This window comes from Callithrix jacchus, chromosome 6, assembly GCF_049354715.1.
Source record: "Callithrix jacchus isolate 240 chromosome 6, calJac240_pri, whole genome shotgun sequence".
Taxonomy (NCBI): domain Eukaryota; kingdom Metazoa; phylum Chordata; class Mammalia; order Primates; family Cebidae; genus Callithrix; species Callithrix jacchus.
In genome coordinates, this window is record NC_133507.1 from 95,627,953 (window position 1) to 95,651,671 (window position 23,719).

At 40.2% G+C, this 23,719-nt stretch overlaps 1 protein-coding gene across 5 annotated transcripts in view; it reads left to right on the forward strand.

Moving 5' to 3' along the window:
• MAP3K19 (mitogen-activated protein kinase kinase kinase 19) overlaps nucleotides 1–23,719 on the forward strand; it is an 84,802-nt gene that overhangs the window by 43,788 nt on the left and 17,295 nt on the right. For 3 of the 5 annotated variants that reach the window (XM_035305055.3, XM_035305057.3, XM_078327935.1), the window contains 5 exons: nucleotides 3,118–3,196; nucleotides 4,131–4,378; nucleotides 11,036–11,079; nucleotides 13,723–16,170; nucleotides 17,396–17,545. In XM_035305055.3, coding sequence (XP_035160946.1) covers nucleotides 3,118–3,196; nucleotides 4,131–4,378; nucleotides 11,036–11,079; nucleotides 13,723–16,170; nucleotides 17,396–17,545 — 2,969 coding nt within the window. The remainder of the gene's footprint in view (nucleotides 1–3,117; nucleotides 3,197–4,130; nucleotides 4,379–11,035; nucleotides 11,080–13,722; nucleotides 16,171–17,395; nucleotides 17,546–23,719) is intronic. The other 2 variants (XR_013518971.1, XM_017973511.4) reach the window with 2 other exon arrangements.

A 23,719-nucleotide genomic window follows, 5' to 3' on the forward strand; every position in this document is an offset into this window, starting at 1 on the left:
GACCCTCAAATCATGCCACCTCTGCCATAACCAGAGAGCTGCTCCTATCTTCAATGTATGAACCCCCTCATGGCCAGGTGCTGTGGCTCATGCCTGTAATCCCAGCACTTTGGGAGTCCAAGGTAGGTGGATCACAAGGTCAGGAGTTCAAGACCAGCCTGGCCAGTATAGTGAAACCCCGTTTCTACTAAAAATATAAAAATTAGCCGGAAATGGTGGCACATGCCTGTAATCCCAGCTACTCAGTAGGCTGAGGCAGGAGACTCACTTGAACCTGGGAGGGAGAGGTTGCGATGAGCCGATATCACACCATTGCACTCCAGCCTGGGCAACAAGTGAGAAACTCCCTCTCAAAAAAAAAAAGAAAAAGGAAAAGAGGAAAAAAAAAAATAATAATCCCCTCCCTCTGCTGGTAATCACATCAGCACACACAATGCCTGTACCTTATCTTTTTTCATGTAGCTCACATGCATCAGTTTCTCAAGTAAGCTTTCTGAAGCTAGCAGCACAGGAGGCTGGAAAGAGTTTTTTTTTTTTAAGTCTGTGTTGAGCTTTACAATTTAGGAAATCATCAAAACACGAAGATGGCATCAAAATATTTTGAATGTCCATGCTCACAATCTAGACAGATACACACATCCATCTAAACAGAACAAGGACCCTATTAATATACATACCTATTCTGTGCCCACGAAAATTCAACAAATAAAATAAAGTAAGGAGAACAGGAAAGTAAGGCTTTTCTGGAGAAAATAATTTTTCTTTATTGAAATCAGTTAGGTTGGGCCAGATTTTAAGTTTTTATTTAAATAATGGCTTTAACACTAACAACAAATTAATGATCATTTTCTGACTGGTTATGAATGTCATTTTCAACTCTTCTGTAAAGAAAATGTATTTGTGGCTATGATGTAATGCTGCCTTTTAATTTCTCTCTATGGTAATATTTTCTGATCAGATTAATTTACACTCATTATGTGAAAAGTGCACTCAGCTAAGAGCAAGTGTTTTGTTTTTACCTGCGATAACACATCCTCTTCCCTGGCCTACTGGATAGCTTGAGAGGCCTTATCCACAGCTCCCTCAGCAACTCACAGTATTCAAGAGATAGAACAAAGAGAACATTCGTAGGTTTCTAGAAGATTTCAGAATCAGTACATTCTGTGATCTTATTTTTTTTTTCCATTTCGGACTAACAATTAGGATGGTGGCTATTAGCTCTTAACAATATCTAAAGAGGCAGGTATTTTTTTACATGTGCTTATCATATCTTTGTTCCTTGGTTTGAAAAAGAAGTCAGCTGATGACTTTTAAACACATTAAATTTGTTCAAAAACACTCTGGGTTTATTAATTCGTGACAACTGCAAGGTACAGTTGTTCTTAGATATGGTTCATGTAAATACACTCAGTTTTCTAACTTCCACAGCAAAGAACTAAATGCATCTAGCCTTTGTGCCAGAACATTCTTTTCACTGACAGTTTAGTTATTAGGAATGTATGCTGTATGTTTTTCTCACTCTGACATGTCAGCTAGGTTTTTGCACTCAAGGATAACTACAAAAATGTTATGAAAGACATCTATCTTCCTTTCAAGTAGGAGAATGACCTTGAGTATGTCATGCAAACTCACTGCTATCAGTTTTTCATCTCTAAAATAAAAGGCTTGAATTAGATGACCTCTAAGTTCCTTCCAGCTCAATAATTCCAAGCCCCTCATTTTGTGCTACATAGTGTGGTGATAAGCTCTTTGAAAACTTAAAAAACAAGGGACTATTCCAAGGAAACTTCATTTTTAGACAAGTGCTCTTTGCTATTGTATAGTATTAGAAAACATGCAATCAAGTTGTCTTACTTGAGAAATGTTAAGAAAACCAAAGCTAGCTACATTTTTGTGGTAGCACAAAATATCATATTCGATGACAATGATAGTAAACACTATTATCATTTACCTGATTGTAAACAAAACTTTTCCTTTTGGATTTTTTTTACTGTTTTTTCTTTTTAAATGCACTCATCTCATTAAATGGCACAAGTATAAAAACTGAACAACAAAAATGCTTTCACTATGGTAGTTCCTTTGTATCACACAAATATATCCAAAGTCCTTTAAAATAATAAAAATCCACTAATTTAGATAATGGTGATAGATATTTAGCAACTTCCCCAAGGTCACTGAGGAAGTGGCAGAGAAGGGATGTCTGATTCACACCCTAACCTTATCGTCCCTGCAATATTCCTTCCCTGGCATTCAGTTAGTGGAGCTGAGACAGCCATTGCTCCTCCAGGCACATACAGATTGAGTGAATAAATGTCTCTGACAGATAAATGGGTAGAAATGAATACCGGGACAAGCATTGTGTCCTCCTGGAAGGACACCCCTCTCTGCTCCCACAATGCCACTTGCTTCTATCACAGTGCTTAACTCACTGCATTCTTTACTTTCTCATCAGCTCTACTGGGGCTTCAGCAGCATCTTGTTTATTTCTGTGTTTTCAGCACAAAGCGCTGGGCTTGGCATATGCTTAATAAAAGTTTGTTGAATGAAAAAAAAGGAATGAATGAACACACCTTAAAGAACAGGCAATATTAGAGTACTTCCCACTAGTTTCTTACATACATTTGCTTAACATGTTATATTGTGAGCAAACGTCTATTCTACAAGTTGGAACTTTCTGTCTTAAGGATTATTCTGGGAATTATTTCATGGAGTAAGACAGGAGATGACCAAAATTACAAATACAAGCAGACTTCTTTGGAGTTACATAAATTATCACATTTAATCCTCCCGGTAGTGCTGTGAGATAGGTGTCGTTACACTTTGTAGAAGGTGTCCCTGTCTTCTCCATCCTGGGGACAACATAGTTCATGATAAAACTTTATTTTACATCTCTAAAATATTATTAAATGTTTTTTTTTTGCTCTTTAAGTAAGCATTTATTTAGGATCTATCATATCCTGAACAGGAAAGATACAAAGATGGCTAAACCTCAGCCCCTGGTTAACATCCATGTTGTAATCATTAATAAGAGGTTAGCCAAACAAATAAAGTATGTCTCCCGCTTTCCGCTGGAATTCATTACTTTCTTCCTTCTACTACTGTCATATGTTTCTGTAGGTGTTGAGATCACTGTGACTTTTCCAGGAGATCTCAGTCCTTCCCAAGAAATGAGCCAAGAAGACTTACAAGAAAACAAGTAAGGAATATTCTTTGAAGTCAGATTTGAAATGACCTATGAAGCAATGATACTCATGTGGCAACCTAAATTATTAGTAATTCAATCCATAATAATGCTTAAAAGTAGAGGTCACAATAAATAGTATGTGGCAGAGGCCAGATCATAAACTCTTTGGCTCTGTGGGCCACAGGGTTTCTGTTTCAGTGATTCAACTCAGCAACTGTCATTTGAATGCAGCCACAGACTATATATAAACAAATGAGTGTGACTGTGATTCAATTAAAGCTATAGAATAAGGCTGAAGGCCAGATTTGGCCCCTGGGCGGTAGTTTGCTGACCTTGCTGTAAGGCAGAGCTACCTGGAATGTGGTTCCGTGATCCTGCTACCAGTCCAGGATGAGGTCAGCACAGGCTGTGAGGGTGACCATTTTAAAAGTCGCAGAACAATTTGGCAAATAACTTATGTTCACTGAACAGGTAGTGAAAAAAAATGAGCCTTAATTTCTTCATGTCTTTTACTTTTCTTCCATTTTTATGGCAGTTCACTTATATTTTATATAAGTATCCATTCACAATGATTAGACAATTTCAATGCTGGTTCTTCATCAAAGACAGTTTGAGATGCACTGGGCTAGTCAGTGCCTGTGGAGATAAAAGGGTGCATCCCCCATGTCTGCCCTTGGTCTCTGATTTCTCTGTGCAAGGAAATGGCATTTGGGAAAACGAGAATGGGCTGAAACTTCATCCTTCCAGGCGACGGTACAGAGGGCTGAGAGGCCAGGAGGAGTTGGGTGGAGATGTCCTACCCTTTCAGGATTCAGCCTTTCCATTCAGCAGCATCATTTGGAAACAGTTCTTCAAACTTTCTAGTGATGTCAGGCTGGACTGAGGACTGGAGATTCAGAAAACGTGGCAACTGAGTTTTAAATCAAACATTTCCCTCCCCCTTTAGTCAAATAACCTCATTTTGTCAAGAATGGGCACAAGCACATGCAATTTCTCATCCAAATGAAATCGAGATGGTGGACCCCAGGACAAAGACGCTGAGCATGCAGCCCTTACTTCTGCACAAAGAGGAGCTCTGCAATGTGAACTTGGGCTTTTTGCTGCCAAGATCTTGTTTAGAACCAAACATTTCCAAGTCTGTAACCAGAGAAGATGCTCCTTATTTTCTGAAAGAGCAGCAAAGAAAATCTGAAGGTAAGTTGAACATTCAATTCCCCAATGAGCGCTTTGGGCCAACAAATATTTATGTATTGTTCTAAATGCTGGCAATATAGCAGTAAACATATTAGACAGTATAACTCCAGTCCTTGTGTAACTTACATTCCTCGGGACCATGAGGTGCAGGACAGACAGTAAACTAGTCAACAAGTAAAATGAAGGATGGCATAACGTTCCACCAGAAAGAACACTATATGTGCAAGTGTTTACATATTTCTCCATGGAATGGAAGGCAAATATTTTGAGAATATCTTGTTTATATTATTTCATTGCTTATTTCTTCAAACACTTCAGATGCTATTATTTTATAAACTATATTTGATAATTTCAATGCCAATATCCTGATTTGCACTACTGTTGCACTATGGCACTCTTTTTCTTGAGTGTTTGAAAATCTTCATTGTGAGCTTGTATTTGGTTGATGTTTATCTGTGGGAATCTTGGGGGCTCACGCTGTGGATGCTTTTGGCCAGAAGTATTGAGTTTATTTCTACCAGGTCCCAGGGTCATTATGGACTTGAGTCTACTTTAGCCTTACTCCTGGATCCCCAAGTTAATGTGCAAGTCTAAGAGCCAACATCCAACTATATTGAGCTCAAGACTCATTTGCTAGATAGCAGCACTGATGCCAGCATTTCCCCGTAAGGCAATATTGTCTTTGGTATTTGCTTACCACTGTCCTCAACCAACCCGCCTAGGAACAAACTTATAGTCCAACAAGTTGCATTCATTGATTTATCACAATGAGGGAGACTGCCTGCCAGCGGAACTGTGAGGTATCTTACCAAAGGAAAAAACCAGAATAATTATTATGGGATTTTAAGAGAAGGGTACATTTTAAGTGAAATTTAAATGAAGCTGTGCTTAAATTTTTTTAAAACTTTATCATGCTAAAATGTGTGTAACACAAAATTGACCATTTTAACCATTTTCAAGTGTACAGTTCAGAGGCATTAAGTACATTCATGTTGTTGTGTAACTATGACAACTATTCATCCCCAGAACGTTTTCTTCTTGCAAAACTGAAACTCTGTGCACACAAAACAGTAACTCTCTATTTCCCACTCCCCCAAAGCCTCTGGCAACCACTATTCTATTTTCTATCTCAATATAAATTTGACCATTCTAGGTCATTTATATAAATGGAATCGTGCAATATTTTGTCCTGTGTCTGGTTTGTTTCATTTGGTATAATGTTGAAGCAGTGTTTTAATAGGCTAATGGAAAAGAGTTAATATGAAATCTGGACTGTGAAGTGGATCTAGACTCTTGTTCCTTGAAATCTACAAAGTTAGCTCCCAAATCTCAATAGCTTTTTTTTTATTTTTTAAGATAGAGTCTGGCTGTGTTGCCCAGGCTGGAGTGCAGTGGCATGATCTTGGCACACTGCAACCTCTGCCTCCTGGGCTCAAATGATCCTCCCACCTCAGCCTCTTGGGTAGCTGGGACTACAGGTGCATGCCACCACACCTGCACCATGTTGGCCAGGCTGGTATCAAACTCCTGGGCTAAAGTGATCCTCCCACCTTGGCCTCCCAAAGTACTGGGATTACAGGCATGAGCCACTGTGTTCAACTTCAACAGCCTCTTTCAGCCTCATATCTTGCCACTCTGCCTCAGCAGTATGATAAACTTTAGCACACTAAATGCACTCTATTCCCTAAACATGCATGTGAATATTTGCACATACTATTCTTTCTGCTGGAGTCATTCTTCAGGTTTTGTCTTAGAAACCACTTCCTCTGGAAAGTATTCCTGAACTTCCTCAGATTGGACGTGTTGGCATTTCTTTGGTCCCCCATAGGATCCTAACCTTACCTACAACATAGCACTAATCATGCATAATTGTCACTATTTGTTTATGTGCTCGTCTTCAGCAGATTAAAAATACAAGAATCATTGACCCTCCAAGCACCTGGCATCATACCTGGCACATAACCATTATAAATACACTTTGAATTAATAATAACAATAATCAGGTTCAAGGCAGCATGTTGGGAGGCTGAGGCAGGCAGATCACTTGAAGTCTCAAAAAGAAAGAAAGAGAGCGAGAGGGAGAGAGAGAGAAAGAAAGAAAAAGAAGACAAAAAAGAAAGAAAAAGAGAGAAAGAAGGAAAGAAAGGAAAAGAAAGAAAGAGAAAGAAAGAACAAAGAGTACTGGCTGTGAACAGGCACACACCTGTAACCCCAGGACTTTGGGAAGCTGAGGCAGTAGCACTGCTTGAGGCCAGGGGTTCGAGACCAGCCTGGGCAACATAGTCACGCTCTACTTCTAAAGAAACTTACATATATAAAAATAATTTTTTTAATTTATATTTTTTATTTTTATACATTGAGATGAGGTTTCTCCATGTTGGCCAGGCTGGTCTCAAACTCCTGACCTCAGGTGATCCACCCACCTCGGCCTCCCAAAGTGCTGGGATTACAGGCGTGAGCCACCATGCCCGGCCAAAAATAAATTTTAAAAATTAGGTGGCTGTGGTGCTCACCTATAGGCTTTGGCTACTCAGGAGTCTGAGGTGGGAGGATTGCTTAATCCCAGGAGGCCAAGGCTGCACTGGATGATGACTATGTCACTGCATTCCAGCCTGGGTGATAGAGTGAACCTCATCTTTAAAAAAAAAAGTACAAATAGTGTGACTGTTTCTTCTAGTGTGAACTTGCATATTGCTAAACATCATGTTTAGAGTGATATTTACTGATTGTTCAGCTTGGGCTTTATCTATCAAGATTTAATACTTTTACTTGTCTTACATACAAGCAATGGCCAATTTTCCCAATCTTTGTGTTTATTTTTTTCAAATCAATATCCAACATCTCCGTTATTATGACTAGGTAAAATATTATTTGCAGCTGAGCTCCATAGTGTGTTGATTACATTTCCCTTTCTTTTAGACATTGTATTTATCTCAGCATTAGTAATAACCACTTCATTTCTTCATTTGCTTACTTTTTGTGTATCTGTCACTAATTCATCCCATCCTGTGTACTATGCCTGTAAAACAAATCTCATTACAGGTGATTAGGTCTCAGGCAATCTGTTGGTTCTGTTTGTTTTGCAGACGTTGCTCCTGGCCCCTCCTGCCCTCCAGTTTTACTCCACACCACCTGCTCTCTGGATCTACTGCCCAGCCGCCCGTCTGAGATTCCCTTTGTGTCAGCCTGGGAATTCCCTTGCCTCCGTGCTGTGTTGAATCCCTGTGTACTAGATATGTGGCTTCTTAATCTTCCTTGCCTTACCTCTTTTTTTTTTTTTTGAGACAGAGTCTGACTCTGTCACCCAGGCTGGCGTGCAGTGGCACGATCTCAGCTCACTGCAACCTCCGTCTTCTGGGCTGAAGCCATTCCTCCTCAGCCTCCTGAGTAGCTGGGACTACAGGCATGCACCACCAGGCCCAGCTACTTAAAAAAAATTTTTTTTGTAGCAATGGGGTCTTACTATATTGCCCAGGCTGGTCTTGAACTCCTGGGCTCAAGTGACCCAACCACCATGGCCTCCCAAAGTGTTGGGATTACACGCTTTAACCACCTTGCTTGCCTTCCTTGCTTTACTTAATCCTCATTTACTAGCACACATTTCCCAGCAGCTTCTTCAGAAAGGGTACATGGAGAATATGAATGATAAGAGTTGGGTTGGGTTTTTTTGTCTCTAATTCTTCTGAGCTCTTTCTTTCAGTTTGATCTGTTCTCTTTATTTTTATATTGGAGCATTTCCTCACATTATCAGTTGAATCTTGTCTATTTGTATCTAAAAGGGTGTCACTAAAAAGTGCTGTATGTTTGAGCTTGTTGAATGAATGGGCTTCAAAGGAGTTGAATAGGGGGAGACCTGGACAATTGGTAGGATTCCCAAGTGTCAGCTTGTATAGATCAATGGATCTTTTCTCTTGGTTAGTTTTCCCCAGAGAGATAATCCAAGCGTCTGCCTGCCGGTTATCAGACTAGAGGCAACATTCTTGGCACTGAATGGGGTTCATATTTCAGTGTGTAGACTTTTCCTTAATCCTCATGTTTTCACTCCAGCACGCCATTTCTGCTCCCAGCCATACCCAGCTCCTTAGTACCTTTGTTTCAAGCCCTCCAGGGAGTAAACTTCCAGCCATCTGCCAGGAAAGAAGAGTAACTCCTCCTGGTGGACAGGGCAGGGAATCTGGTACTTAATTCAGCACAGACTTACGAGCATCCTCTCATTTCAGGTTTGCCTCCATCCCTGTCTTCAGAGGTATCTTCAGTCCACATTCCTTTCCAAGATTCTTATTTCTGGTTGGGCTCTCCCCTTGCAAGCATTGAGTAGAATAGAGAAAGTTGACAACTCAATCATTATTTGTCCATATAGTTTTCTCTGTCCAAAATGTTGCTGATATTGCTCATCTGCTGTTTTATCATTTGGGTGTTTTTATTTTTTGTCCTTATTTACATGTTTTAAAATTCCTCTACGGTCATTTTGGAGAAAAGCTTGTACATTCAATCTGACATTTTAAATTGGAACTCTGTACATATTTCATTCCGTTTTATTTACTTTTTTGGAGATAGGGTCTTGCTCTATTTCCCATGCTGGAGTGCTGTGATGCAAACGTGGCTCACTCTAGCCTCAATATCCCAGGCTCAAGTGATCCTCCCACCACAGCCTCCTGAGTAGCTGAGAGTACAGGTGTGTGCCACCATACCTGGCTACTTTTAACATGTTTTGTAGAGATGGGGTCTCACTATGTTGCTCAGGCTGGTCTCTACACATTTTAAAAAGGCTTTGCCACATGTTGTCAAATTACCTACCAGAAATCTCTTGCCTCTACATTCCCACCGGAAGTCTTTACCCCACATGATTCCTGACCAGTACTGGATAATACCTAACAAAATCTTTACAAGAATATTTGAAAGGGATTTAAAAAAAATTCAGGATGTTATCCATATGTGCCCAACTATAAATTATATTCAATTGTGTTTCTGGATTAACTTCTATCATCTTTTCAACAGAAAACCTCAACCTCTAGAATGCAACCTCTGGAGCAAAGAGCAAAGATTTCGCTTTGCTGCTCACAACTATGAATTGCCACCTTCTGGGACAGTATTGGCCACTCAGTAGGCACTCAGTAAATAATTATTGAGTAAATGCATTGGGAATGAAGTGGGGCATGTCACTGCCAGCTGTAGTCAAGGGGAATGCCTGTGACCACTCCTGTTGAGGTCCTCCTCCTCTTAGGTGACTTGTTTTTCACCTGGGATTGGCTTTTCTACTGTGTTAAATCTTAGAAAAATCTTGTTCTCTCTGTGTGAAACTTCAGAATGACAGCCTATGGGTGAAACGGACCTACAGACATTTGTTTGACCCTCACAACACTGAAAAACAAGGGAGGGGAGGCCAGGCCTAGTGGCTCACACCTGGAATCCCAGCACTTTGGGAAGCCAAAGCAGGAGAATTGTTCGAGCCAAGGAGCTTGAGACCAGCCTAGGCAATATAGTAAGACCCTGTCTATATAGAAGATGATAAACATAAAAATTTTAAATAAATAAATAAGCAAGGGTGGGGGAAGGAGATTTCACATAAAATCTACAGCTCTCTGGCTTCTCTTGGAGGATCTAGCAGTGCTGGATTATCCATCTAGATTGGATACCATCACTGAGCGCTGGGTAATAACGCCCCTTAAGTTGGGGCATGTGATCTTAGTTTACGGCTGTGCCTTGCTATCCCTCTTCATTTAGTTCTCTGACCTGTTTTGACCCTGGAGACACTGGAGCTTTTGGCTTCGGCTTTAGAAAGTCCAAACTATGCAGAAGTGGTGGTGCGTGGGGTTTGGGGCACCATTCCGACTTTTTGCTAAGAAGAAAACAACTTCTAGGTTTTACACTACTTAGTAAGTCCCAGCTCATTACCTAGGCGAGACCTCCCCACCTCCCTTTCAGAGTTTATGGTGGATCTAGTTTAAACAACTGTTGGGAGATACTTACAGAAGAATATTTTCACATTTCTGCACAGTTCAGGCTTTCTAAGCAAAAAACACTAGGAAACTAGGTTAAGAGATGATCGAACGGCAAAAACGCCTCAGAAGTTAGTGTATTGCTCCAGAGAGATTTAGAGCCTGATTTCCCCAAAAAGCTGTTTGCTTACATTCCACGGTAATAAAACACAAAGGCACCTTTCTCCTGGAAGCATTTGCTTACTATTCATAGTAAAGTTGTCTCTTTCTCTGGAGGGAAAGACGGGCTAAAGTGCCACTTACCCAGTACACGCCCTGAGCCTCATCACTCCCCGGGGCTCCCTCCTGGGACGCAGCTCTACCACCCATGCAGGCAAACAGCCGGCTCTCATCACGCTGCCCTGTGAGGAACCCGGATGTGGGGAACTGGCGTTACAATGTTCTGTGAGTGATAAATAATCTGCTCTCTGGTCCAGAGATCTCAGGTTTTCTGTCAGAATAGAGACATAAATGTAAAAGCACAATCCTGTGAGTAGCAGTAGCCTGACATTTTGTATCGTCATTCCACCTCTGTGTGAATCCCACAGGGGAAACCTCTAATTTCTACAACTTTTCCTCAGACCCCTTAGCATCTGTATTACTCCATTCCCCAGACTCTGGCTTGAGACTGTTTTCTCTTTACTGCTAAGTATATCTAGGTTTTTTTTTTTTCTTGTAGAGTTTTCGACCTCTGATATGAAGTACAGTGGCCGAAGCATTGAGGTAAGATTAGCGCTAGCATTTTTGACTTGAGAACTAAACCCCAAAAAACCCTATTAACTAATTTAGAACCAAATCCTCAGCAATGACAGTTGACCCTTCATCAATATAGGGGGTAGGGTCACTGATTCCCCCAACACAGTAAAAAATCCATGTATATTCTTTGATTCTCCCAAAACTTAACTACTAATAGCCTACTGGTTTTTTGGTTTGGTTTTGTTTTTTTAGAGACAGGGTCTCACTGTGTTGGCCACGTTGGTCTTGAACTCCTGGCCTCAAGCAATACCCTCCCCCGCAACCTCCCATAGCGCTAGGGTTACAGAGGTGTGAGCCACTGCACCTGGCCTTAATAGCCTACTGTTGACTAGAGCCTTACTGATAAACAGTTGATTAACACACATTTTGTGTATTATATGTATTCTACACTGTATTCTTACAATAAAGCTAAAGAAAATAAAATGTTACTAAGAGCATCATAAGGAAGAGAAAACATGTTTACTCTTCATTAAGGAAGTAGTTCACCATAAAGGTCTTCATCCTCATTGTCTTCATGTTGAATAGGCTGAGGAGGAGGTGGAAGAGGAGGGCTTGGTCTTGCTGTCACAGAGGTGGCAGAGGAAGAAGAAAATCCACTATGAGTGGACCTACACAGTTCAAAGCTGTGTTGTTCAAGGGGCAACTGTATTTCCTGGAAACACAACAACTCACATATAGTTCCTAGTAGCAGATCATTCCTGGGAAAATTATACCTTGCTATGTGCAGTCTTTTTCTGGAGTGTTTCCTTTCTCTGCGTAATGAGCTGAGTAGCTCCCTTAGACATTCTTTATTTTTTTTTGAGATGAGTCTCGCTCTGTTGCCCAAGCTGGCGCAATCTCGGCTCAGTGCAACCTCTACCTCCTGGGTTCAAATATTTCTTCTGCCTTAGCCTCCCGAGTAGCTGGGATTACAGGCACCTGTCACCACACCCAGCTAATTTTTGTATTTTTAGTAGAGATGGGGTTTCACCATGTTGGTCAGGCTGGTCTCGATCTCCTGACCTGAAGTGGCCAGCCTGCCTTGGCCTCCCAAAGTGCTGGGATTACAGGCATGAGCCACCACGCCTGGCCAGACATATTTTAATTTATCGTCTTTTAACCTATCTAGAAATTAGGCAATTCTTTTCTCCCCTAGTGGTGGAAAGATTTTCCTAGTTGTCTAATTTATAAGTTTTTGGAAAGATACTTGCAATTCTTAGTTTCTCAACTATCTGACCCTTCTTTACCCTATGAGCCTTTGAGAAATACTTACACATAGGTAGTGCTTAGCATTGTAAAAAGTTTATTGACGTAAAAAAACGTAATGGCCATTACTAGGCAGATGGTTAAGCACTGGGCAAATGCGCCTTTATTTCCTAAGTCATTTTTGGTAAATGGGGAAAATCATCTAGACAGTATAATTGGGGCCTACACTGCATCTCATCTACTTTTAATGCCTAAGTTTCTAGAGTCAGGTTCCATTTCCTTCCTTCTTACACATAGGTGGCAATAGAATCAAAATTAAACACATATTTCTCAATTACTACCCATGACCCATGCTTGTAAATATTGTTATATAAAGAGGTATTGAATCTGTATACACAGGAAAACACCAGTGAAAAGAAGCATAGCGTTAAGGAGTTTATAGCTTACTGCTCACAAAGCTTAATATTATACATTGGGTTACACTGACCTCTAGAGGCTGATAATAAAAACTAGCCTAGTTCAAAAATAGAGGGCAAAGTAGAAAAAAAGGAAAGCTATCCATTTTCCTTTCTTTCACAAAAATGAAATTTTGTGAATTTCATTCACAAAATAATTCAGCAAAACAATGGTGAATAGTTGCGTTTCAGATACAAATTCTGAGTTAGTCAATAACTGACCATTGTTGAGGTATTTTAACAGCAATTTTAAACTGTTCTCAGTGGGATTTCAAACATTTTAAATCAATTCAATGAAAAGTAAAAAGAAAAAAGAAGAGAAATAAAATGTTTCTTATCTTAAAATTTTAACATTGACATTATAGAGTCTTCATTTAAAAATATATAACCATGGATCCTGCAAAAAAAAAAATATATATATGTAAAACCATGAATCTTTACATCTATAATAATCCTGGTTTTAAAACCTGTTGTTTTAAAAAAATATTGGGAATGAGGTTTTAGTTTCAAAAACTGTGATCTGTCCAGTCATAGTGGCTCATACCTGTAATTCCGGCATTTTGGGAGGCAGAGTGGGAGGATTGCTTGAGGCCAGGAGTTTGAGACCAGCCTGGGCAACATAGAGAGATCTCATCTCTACTAAAATTAAAAAATTAGTCAGGTATAGTGGCACACACCTGTAGTTCCAGCTACTCGGGAAGCTGTGGTGGGAGGATTGCTTGAGCCCAGGAGATCAAGGCTGCAGTGAGCTGTGATTACACCAGTGCACTCCAGCCTGGGAGACAGAGCAAATCCTTCTCTCAAAAAGAAAAAAAAAAAAAAAAAGAAGAATTGTGATCCCCAGGATAGCTTTGTACGTTAAAAGCCTTCCTTAAGAGGATATTATAATCTCTCTAGACTACTTTAAACCAGTTAACACAATATTTATATCCGTTTCTGCATTCATAGCTTTTTCTCTCTTTCCTTTTAGTTCCCTCTGCCACCACTGTCATTCTTGCCCACGCGATCTGGTATCCTTACTATCCCCCGAAACCACAAGTTTCCAAAAGAGAAAGAAAGAAACATTCCAAGCCTCACATCTTTTGTGCCTAAACTCTCAGAGTCTGTTTGTCAATCTGATGAGCTTAGCCCATCAAACAAGCCTCCAGGAGCCCTAGTTAAGCTGTTAATGGATCTGACTCTCAGGTCTTCAGGTGGCTTCATTTGGTCAAGAAATATGTGCTCTTTTCCGAAGGCTAACCATCACAGACAATGCCTGGAGATGGAGGAGAACTGGAAATCCAAGGAAATAGAAGAAAGTAACACAACTGAAATCACCCACTTTGAAAAAGGGCAGTCTTTGGTGTCTTTTGAGAATTTGAAGGAAGGCAACATTCCTGCAGATAGGGAAGAGGATATTGACTTCCATGGTAGTAAAATGAGAAAAGCTGAAGAAGACGACTCTCAGTATCTTTCATCAAGAAAGAATGAGAGTTCAGTAGCCAAAAACTATGAACAAGATTCAGAAATAGTGTGTACCATTCCAAGCAAGTTCCGAGAAGCCCAGTATTCAGAAATAGCTCCAAGCCAGGATGAAGTGATGAGAAATAATAAAGCTGCTTCACAAAGAGCTTCATTACATAAAGATGAAGCAATTGAACCAAACAATATTTTAGAAGAGTGTACTGTACTTAAAAGCTTGTCCAATGAAGTATTTGATGACCCCATTGATAAACTCCCAGAAGGTCATAGCAGCATGGAGACAAACATAAAAATATCAACAGCAGAAGGAGCCAAACCAGAAATGAATGGGATGGTGCCTCTTATCCACATCACCTTTCCTGTGGATGGAACCACCAAGGAATCAGCTACAGCCAAACCAAGCCTCCAAAAGAGAAAGGGAACCATTCATAACAGCCATAGTGTCAACATACTTGCACACCAAGAAAATGACAAGTGTAAGATGAATTCCCATAGGAGTAAGTTAGATTCAAAAACAAAGAAAAGTAAGAAGACATCTCAGAATTTCATGATTTCTATTGAAAGCCTTAAAGCCATTAAGCCTACCATGCATAAAACCAGCATAAAAACACAAATTTCCCCTGCTTTGGGACATGTTGACCACAGGCCTTGGCAATTGCCCAGGTTTCAAAAGATAACGCCACAGGTAGCAAAGAAGCAATCAACTCACCAGACTCAGAAACCTAAAAAGCAATCATTTCCTTGTATCTGTAAAAATCCAGGAATCCAAAAGTCATGTGTTCAACTGACAGAGCCAAGACTAAATTACCTAGATCTTAAGTATAGTGATATGTTCAAAGAGATCAATTCAACTGCTAATGGACCTGGAATCTATGAAATGTTTGGGACCCCTGTTTATTGTCATGTGCGAGACGCTGACAGGCATGAAAACAAGTATTATCGTGAGGTATGTTCAGCTCCATCAGCCAGATGTGTCACCAATAAATGTCGATCTTCATACACTGAGAGGAGCAGCAATATCAGAACAAGGCTTTCTCAGAAAAAACTGCATATGAAACCCCCAAAGACTTCATTTGGCATTAAACAAGAGCACAAAGTCTTAATTTCTAAAGAAAAGAGTTGCAAAGCTGTACGTAGCAACCTACATGACGTTGAGAATGGTGATGGTATTTCAGAACCATACTGGCAGATAAAATCTTCAGGAAATGAGTTTCTATCTTCCAAAGAGGAAATTCATCCCATGAACTTGGCTCAGACACCTGAGCAGTTCATGAAACAGAATGAATTCCCTCCTGTCTCAGATTTATTCATTGTTGAAGAAGTTTCTACGGAAGAGTCTACTGATGATAGAGACATTTCTAACAATCAAATACTTGCTACAGGCCTCAGAGATCTGCGAAAACTTGAAGAGCTACATTACCAGATCCCATTTATCCCTTTGGAAAACAGCTGGGCAGTGCCCAGTGAGAAGAGATCTAACAAGTACGTACAGCAAGAAAAGCAGAATTCAGGATCTGTTAGCAAAGTAAATGCCAGCCGCATTTTAACTAATGATCTAGAGTTTGACAGTGTTTCAGATCAGTGTAAAACACTTACGAATTTCTCTTTTCAAGAAAAACAAGAAAGTGCATCTTCCCAAACATATCAATATTTAGGACATTATTTGGATCATGATAGCTTAGAAAATAAGCCAATCACAAACCAAATGATTGGAAAAACTTTAAATGGCACAAATTCAATTTCCCAAGAAATTCTGGACTCTGTAAATAATGAAGAATTGACAGATGAACTATTAGGTTGTCTAGCTGCAGAATTATTAGCTCTTGATGAGAAAGATAACAACTCTTGCCAAAAAATGGCAAATGAAACAGATCCTGAAAACCTAAATCTTGTCCTCAGTAGGAGAGGAAGTCCCCCAAAAGAACTGGGCAGAGAGACAACAAATGTCAAAATACAGGTTGGTATAATTAGAATCTGAGATTTAGTGGGGTGGAAAGGACCTCAGAGACAATCTGGTTCAAACCCATTCTTTTCTTTTTTTTATTTTTTTCGTTTTTTTTTTTAGATGGAGTCTCACTCTGTAGCCCATGTTGGAGTGCAGTGGCACGATCTCAGCTCACTGCAACCTCCACCTCCCGGGTCCCGGTTCAAACAATTCTCCTACCTCGGCCTCCCAAGTAGCTGTGATTACGGGCATGAGCTGCCGTGCCCAGCTAATTTTTGTATTTTTCAGTAGAGGCAGGGTTTCATTATGTTGGCCAATTTGGTCTTGAACTCCTCACCTCATGATCCACCCTCCTTGGCCTCCCAAAGTGCTGGAATTACAGGCATGAGCCACCGCGCCCAACCCAAACCCCTTATTTTTAAATGAGGAATTATAAACCCAAACAATTAAATCATTTCTTCAAGGTCTCGTTATTTAATCACAAGGTTGGAATTCAGGTCCTCTGACTTTCAGGCTAAGATGTTTTCATTATGCTGATCCGCTTTTGGAATTTAGCTAGCTTGGCCTTGTAATGAAATCACTTTGGTTAAATCAATGTAGCAAAACCATTCAAATAAGTCAGTATTTTATTCAATGATGACATTTTCAATCAACAGCATATAATTTCCAACTATCAGCAGAAAGATAATTATAGGCAAGGCATTGCTCTAGGTATGTGAGATGGAAAGAAATGAACATGGCTCCCATAGTAGCTCACCATTTTGTTCATATGAAGACATGAAATGTGCATTTCTCAGAGTCCCTACAGCTGAGCATTTGTTCTCAGATTGTTCACTACTTCAATGGGAATTTTAAGGAGAGAGTTGAGGTTAGGGGCTGAGGAGATGGCATACGCTAACACATTCCGTCATGATAGGGAGCTTCTGAAAGGTCATTCTCAGAAGACAGTGGTCAGTAGCTGCAGGCCCATGTGGGCCTAGAGATGAACAGGCCTAAGACCTTCCTATAAAGTATGCAGAGCAAGATGTGATATTAAAATGTGTATAATTAACAAGGCTGAAGTACACAGCTAAAATACATTATGTGGTCATTTGGGGGAGCCGTGTGTCTCTAGAAGTTACCTATTAGAGTGGCCACAGCCAGGAACATTTGAGAAGAAGACTCTACTCTCACCCCTTTCTCTCCATTCCAATGACTTGGTTTAATGGTCACTTTTCCTTCTGTCTTATTCTTCCAGAGGCATAGTAATGGGTTCAGGATACATGACACAGAGGAGAAAATTCTCAACTCAAATGAAAAGAAAGCATTTTATGAAAACAGTTTCAAGTCTGAAGAACCTATCCTATGGACCAAGGGTGAGATTCTTGGAAAGGGAGCCTACGGCACAGTAAGTTAAACTGGAAACGAAACCAGCATTCCCCACCCCTCCACAGTCCCTCCCTCTGCCCCTCCCACTCCCCTAATCATCCTTCCTGCTTCCTCTGGCAAGCACTCTTATACTTAGAACTTGTTGGAAGTAACAGAAAATCCAGCCATTGACAGAAAAGACAGTTATTGCTTTATGTGACTGAAAGGTCTGGAATAGCTCTGGCTCTGGGCCTGGGTGGCTTCAGGGGTCAGACAGTGTCATCAGGATTTGGCTTCTCTCTCAGTGTGTGGCTGTTTCTCAGGCACCATGTAGTGATACAGCGACCATTGTATTTCTAGCCTCTCCTTCTCCCAGGTTCAAGTCCATTGGGAAAGAAATATCTTCCTTCAACAGCTCAACATGTTACTGGAAGTTGGGAGAATCATTGCTGGATGGCAAAAACAAAAGATGTCCCTTATATTTTGTGAATTGCATAAGATATTTTGTGGGTGGGGGATGAAGAGAGGTGGGTACAAACATACAGTCAGAGAGAAGAAATAAGGTCTAGTGTTTGATAACAGTAGGGTGACTATCGTTAACAACAATACATTGTGAATTTCCAATTAGCTAGAAGATTTGAAATGCTCCCAACACAAAGAAAATGACAAATGTCTGAGGTGATGGATGTCCTGAACACACTGCCTTGATCGTTACACATTCTATGCATGTATTAATATATCATATGTACCTCATAAATATGTACAAACATTATATATCTAAGTCCTAGCACTTGAGAGTTATTTACATAGATGAGTAAAGAAAAGGCTGGTTCCCAAATAAGACTTGTGCTGTCTGCAGCTGGGGACATTTCAGGAATCAATGAGAAGATGGGAAGACACAAAACCACTGAGATTACATCATAAGGGTGATTTCCAGGGCCTGTCTCCTTCTTGCTCCAGAGAGCTTGGGAGCTAAACTACCTCTATTTTACATATTTTGTGAGGGGCCTTTCTTTTTTTTTTTTTTTATTCCAAAAATTATTTTTTTTTTTTAATTTTTTATTTGATTATAGGTTTTGGGGTACATGAGCAGAGCATGCGAGACAGTTGCGTAGGTACACACATGGCAGTGTGCTTTGCTTTTCTTCTCCCCTTCACCCACATTTGGCATTTCTCCCCAGGCTATCCCTCCCCACCTCCCCCTCCCACTGGCCCTCCCCTTTTTCCCCCAATAGACCCCAGTGTTTAGTACTCCCCTTTCTGTGTCGTGTTCTCATTTTTCATCACCTGCCTATGAGTGAGAATATGCGGTGTTTCATTTTCTGTTCTTGTGTCAGTTTGCTGAGGATGATGTTCTCCAGATTCATCCATGTCCCTACAAACGACAAAAACTCATCATTTCTGATTGCTGCATAATATTCCATGGTGTATATGTGCCACATTTTTCCAATCCAGTCTATTATCAATGGGCATTTGGGTTGATTCCAGGTCTTTGCTATTGTAAACAGTGCTGCAATGAACATTCGTGTACATGTGTCCTTATAGTAGAACGATTTATAGTCTTTTGGATATATACCCAGTAATGGGATTGCTGGGTCAAATGGAATTTCTATTTCTAAGGCCTTGAGGAATCGCCACACTGTCTTCCACAATGGTTGAACTAATTTACACTCCCACCAACAGTGTAAAAGTGTTCCTTTTTCTCCACATCCTCTCCAGCATCTGTTGTCTCCAGATTTTTTAATGATCGCCATTCTAACTGGCGTGAGATGGTATCTCAATGTGGTTTTGATTTGCATCTCTCTGATGACCAGTGATGATGAGCATTTTTTCATATCATTGTTGGCCTCATATATGTCTTCTTTCGTAAAGTATCTGTTCATATCCTTTGCCCACTTTTGAATGGGCTTGTTTGTTTTTTTCCTGTAAATCTGCTTGAGTTCTTTGTAAATTCTGGATATCAGCCCTTTGTCAGATGGGTAGACTGCGAAAATTTTTTCCCATTCTGTTGGTTGCCGATCCACTCTAGTGACTGTTTCTTTTGCCGTGCAGAAGCTGTGGAGTTTCATTAGGTCCCATTTGTCTATTTTGGCTTTTGTTGCCAATGCTTTTGGTGTTTTGTTCATGAAGTCCTTGCCTACTCCTATGTCCTGGATAGTTTTGCCTAGATTTCCTTCTAGGGTTTTTATGGTGCCAGGTCTTATGTTTAAGTCTTTAATCCATCTGGAGTTAATTTTAGTGTAAGGTGTCAGGAAGGGGTCCAGTTTCTGCTTTCTGCACATGGCTAGCCAGTTTTCCCAACACCATTTGTTAAACATGGAATCCTTGCCCCATTGCTTGTTTTTGTCAGGTTTATCAAAGATTGTATAGTTGTATGTATGTTGTGTTGCCTCCGGTGCCTCTGTTTTGTTCCATTGGTCTATATCTCTGTTTTGGTACCAGTACCATGCTGTTTTGATTACTGTAGCCTTGTAGTATAGTTTGAAATCCGGTAGTGTGATGCCCCCCGCTGTGTTCTTTTTGCTTAGAATTGACTTGGCTATGCGGGCTCTCTTTTGGTTCCATATGAAGTTCATGGTGGTTTTTTCCAGTTCTGTGAAGAAAGTCATTGGTGGCTTGATGGGGATAGCGTTGATTCTGTAAATTACTTTGGGCAGTATAGCCATTTTCACGATATTAATTCTTCCTAACCATGAACATGGAATGTTTCTCCATCTGTTTGTGTCCTCTCTGATTTCGTTGAGCAGTGGTTTGTAGTTCTCCTTGAAGAGGTCCCTTACGTTCCTTGTGAGTTGTATTCCAAGGTATTTTATTCTTTTTGTAGCAATTGCGAATGGCAGTTCGCTCTTGATTTGGCTTTCTTTAAGTCTGTTATTGGTGTAGACGAATGCTTGTGATTTTTGCACATTGATTTTATATCCTGAGACTTCGCTGAAGTTGTTTATCAGTTTCAGGAGTTTTTGGGCTGAGGCGATGGGGTCTTCTAGGTATACTATCATGTCGTCTGCAAATAGAGACAATTTGGCTTCCACCTTTCCTATTTGAATACCCTTTATTTCTTTTTCTTGCCTGATTGCTCTGGCTAGAACTTCCAGTACTGTATTGAATAGGAGTGGTGAGAGAGGGCATCCTTGTCTAGTGCCAGATTTTAAAGGGAATGCTTCCAGTTTTTGCCCATTCAGTATGATATTGGCTGTTGGTTTGTCATAAATAGCTTTTATTACTTTGAGATACGTTCCATCGATACCGAGTTTATTGAGGGTTTTTAGCATAAAGGGCTGTTGAATTTTGTCAAATGCCTTCTCTGCGTCAATTGAGATAATCATGTGGTTTTTGTTTTTGGTTCTGTTTATGTGGGGAATTACGTTGATAGACTTGCGTATGTTGAACCAGCCTTGCATCCCTGGGATGAATCCTACTTGATCATGATGAATACGTTTTTTGATTTGCTGTTGCAATCGGCTTGCCAATATTTTATTGAAGATTTTTGCATCTATGTTCATCATGGATATTGGCCTGAAGTTTTCTTTTCTCGTTGGGTCTCTGCCGGGTTTTGGTATCAGGATGATGTTGGTCTCATAAAATGATTTGGGAAGGATTCCCTCTTTTTGGATTGTTTGAAATAGTTTTAGAAGGAATGGTACCAGCTCCTCCTTGTGTGTCTGGTAGAATTCGGCTGTGAACCCGTCTGGACCTGGGCTTTTTTTGTGAGGTAGACTCTTAATTGCTGCCTCGACTTCAGACCTTGTTATTGGTCTATTCATAGTTTCAGCTTCTTCCTGGTTTAGGCTTGGGAGGACACAGGAGTCCAGGAATTTATCCATTTCTTCCAGGTTTACTAGTTTATGCGCATCTAGTTGTTTGTAATATTCTCTGATGATGGTTTGAATTTCTGTGGAATCTGTGGTGATTTCCCCTTTATCATTTTTTATTGCATCTATTTGGTTGTTCTCTCTCTTTTTTTTAATCAATCTGGCTAGTGGTCTGTCTATTTTGTTGATCTTTTCAAAAAACCAGCTCTTGGATTTATTGATTTTTTGAAGGGTTTTTCGTGTCTCAATCTCCTTCAGCTCAGCTCTGATCTTAGTAATTTCTTGTCTTCTGCTGGGTTTTGAGTTTTTTTGATCTTGCTCCTCTAGCTCTTTCAATTTTGACGATAGGGTGTCAATTTTGGATCTCTCCATTCTCCTCATATGGGCACTTATTGCTATATACTTTCCTCTAGAGACTGCTTTAAATGTGTCCCAGAGGTTCTGGCACATTGTGTCTTCGTTCTCATTGGTTTCGAAGAACTTCTTTATTTCTGCCTTCATTTCGTTGTTTACCCAGTCAACATTCAAGAGCCAGTTGTTCAGTTTCCATGAAGCTGTGCGGTTCTGGGTCGGTTTCTGAATTCTGAGTTCTAACTTGATTACACTATGGTCTGAGAGGCTGTTTGTTATGATTTCAGTTGTTTTGCATTTGTTGAGCAGTGCTTTACTTCCAATTATGTGGTCAATTTTAGAGTAGGTGTGATGTGGTGCTGAGAAGAATGTGTATTCTGTGGATTTGGGGTGGAGAGTTCTGTAAATGTCCACCAGGTTTGCTTGCTCCAGGTCTGAGTTCAAGCCCTGGATATCCTTGTTGATTTTCTGTCTGGTTGATCTGTCTAGTATTGACAGTGGAGTGTTAAAGTCTCCCACTATTGTTGTGTGGGAGTCTAAGTCCTTTTGTAAGTCATTAGGAACTTGCCTTATGTATCTGGGTGCTCCTGTGTTGGGTCCATATATGTTTAGGATCGTTAGCTCTTCTTGTTGTATCGATCCTTTTACCATTATGTAATGGCCTTCTTTGTCTCTTTTGATCTTTGTTGCTTTAAAGTCTATTTTATCAGAGATGAGAATTGCAACTCCTGCTTTTTTTTGCTTTCCATTAGCTTGGTAAATCTTCCTCCATCCCTTTATTTTGAGCCTTTGTGTATCCTTGCATGTGAGATGGGTTTCCTGGATACAGCACACTGATGGGTTTTGGATTTTTATCCAATTTGCCAGTCTGTGTCTTTTGATTGGTGCATTTAGTCCATTTACATTTAGGGTTAATATTGTTATGTGTGAATTTGATACTGCCATTTTGATGCTAAGTGGCTGTTTTGCCTGTTAGTTGTTGTAGATTCTTCATTATGTTGAAGCTCTTTAGCATTCAGTGTGATTTTGGAATGGCTGGTACTGATTGATCCTTTCTATGTGTAGTGCCTCTTTTAGGAGCTCTTGTAAAGCAGGCCTGGTGGTGACAAAATCTCTGAGTACTTGCTTGTTCACAAAGGATTTTATTCTTCCTTCACTTCTGAAGCTCAGTTTGGCTGGATATGAAATTCTGGGTTGAAAGTTCTTTTCTTTAAGAATGTTGAATATTGGCCCCCACTCTCTTCTGGCTTGTAGTGTTTCTGCCGAGAGATCTGCTGTGAGTCTGATGGGCTTCCCTTTGTGGGTGACCCGACCTTTCTCTCTGGCTGCCCTTAGTATTCTCTCCTTTATTTCAACCCTGTTGAATCTGATGATTATGTGCCTTGGGGTTGCTCTTCTTGAGGAATATCTTTGTGGTGTTCTCTGTATTTCCTGCAATTGAGTGTTGGCTTGTCTTGCTAGGTGGGGGAAATTTTCCTGGATGATGTCCTGAAGAGTATTTTCCAGCTTGGATTCATTCTCTTCGTCCCCTTCTGGTACACCTATCAAACGTAGGTTAGGTCTTTTCACATAGTCCCACATTTCTTGGAGACTTTGTTCATTCCTTTTTGCGCTTTTTTCTCTGATCTTGGTTTCTCGTTTTATTTCATTGAGTTGGTCTTCGACTTCAGATATTCTTTCTTCTGCTTGGTCAATTCGGCTATTGAAACTTGTGTTTGCTTCGCGAAGTTCTCGTATTGTGTTTTTCAGCTCCTTTAATTCATTCATATTCCTCTCTAAGGTATCCATTCTTGTTATCATTTCCTCGAATCTTTTTTCAAATCTTTTTTCAAGGTTCTTAGTTTCTTTGCATTGATTTAATACATGATCTTTTAGCTCACAAAAGTTTCTCATTATCCATCTTCTGAAGTCTAATTCCGTCATTTCGTCACAGTCATTCTCCGTCCAGCTTTGCTCCCTTGCTGGTGAGGAGTTTTGGTCCTTTCTAGGAGGCGAGGTGTTCTGGTTTCGGGTGTTTTCCTCCTTTTTTGCGCTGGTTTCTTCCCATCTTT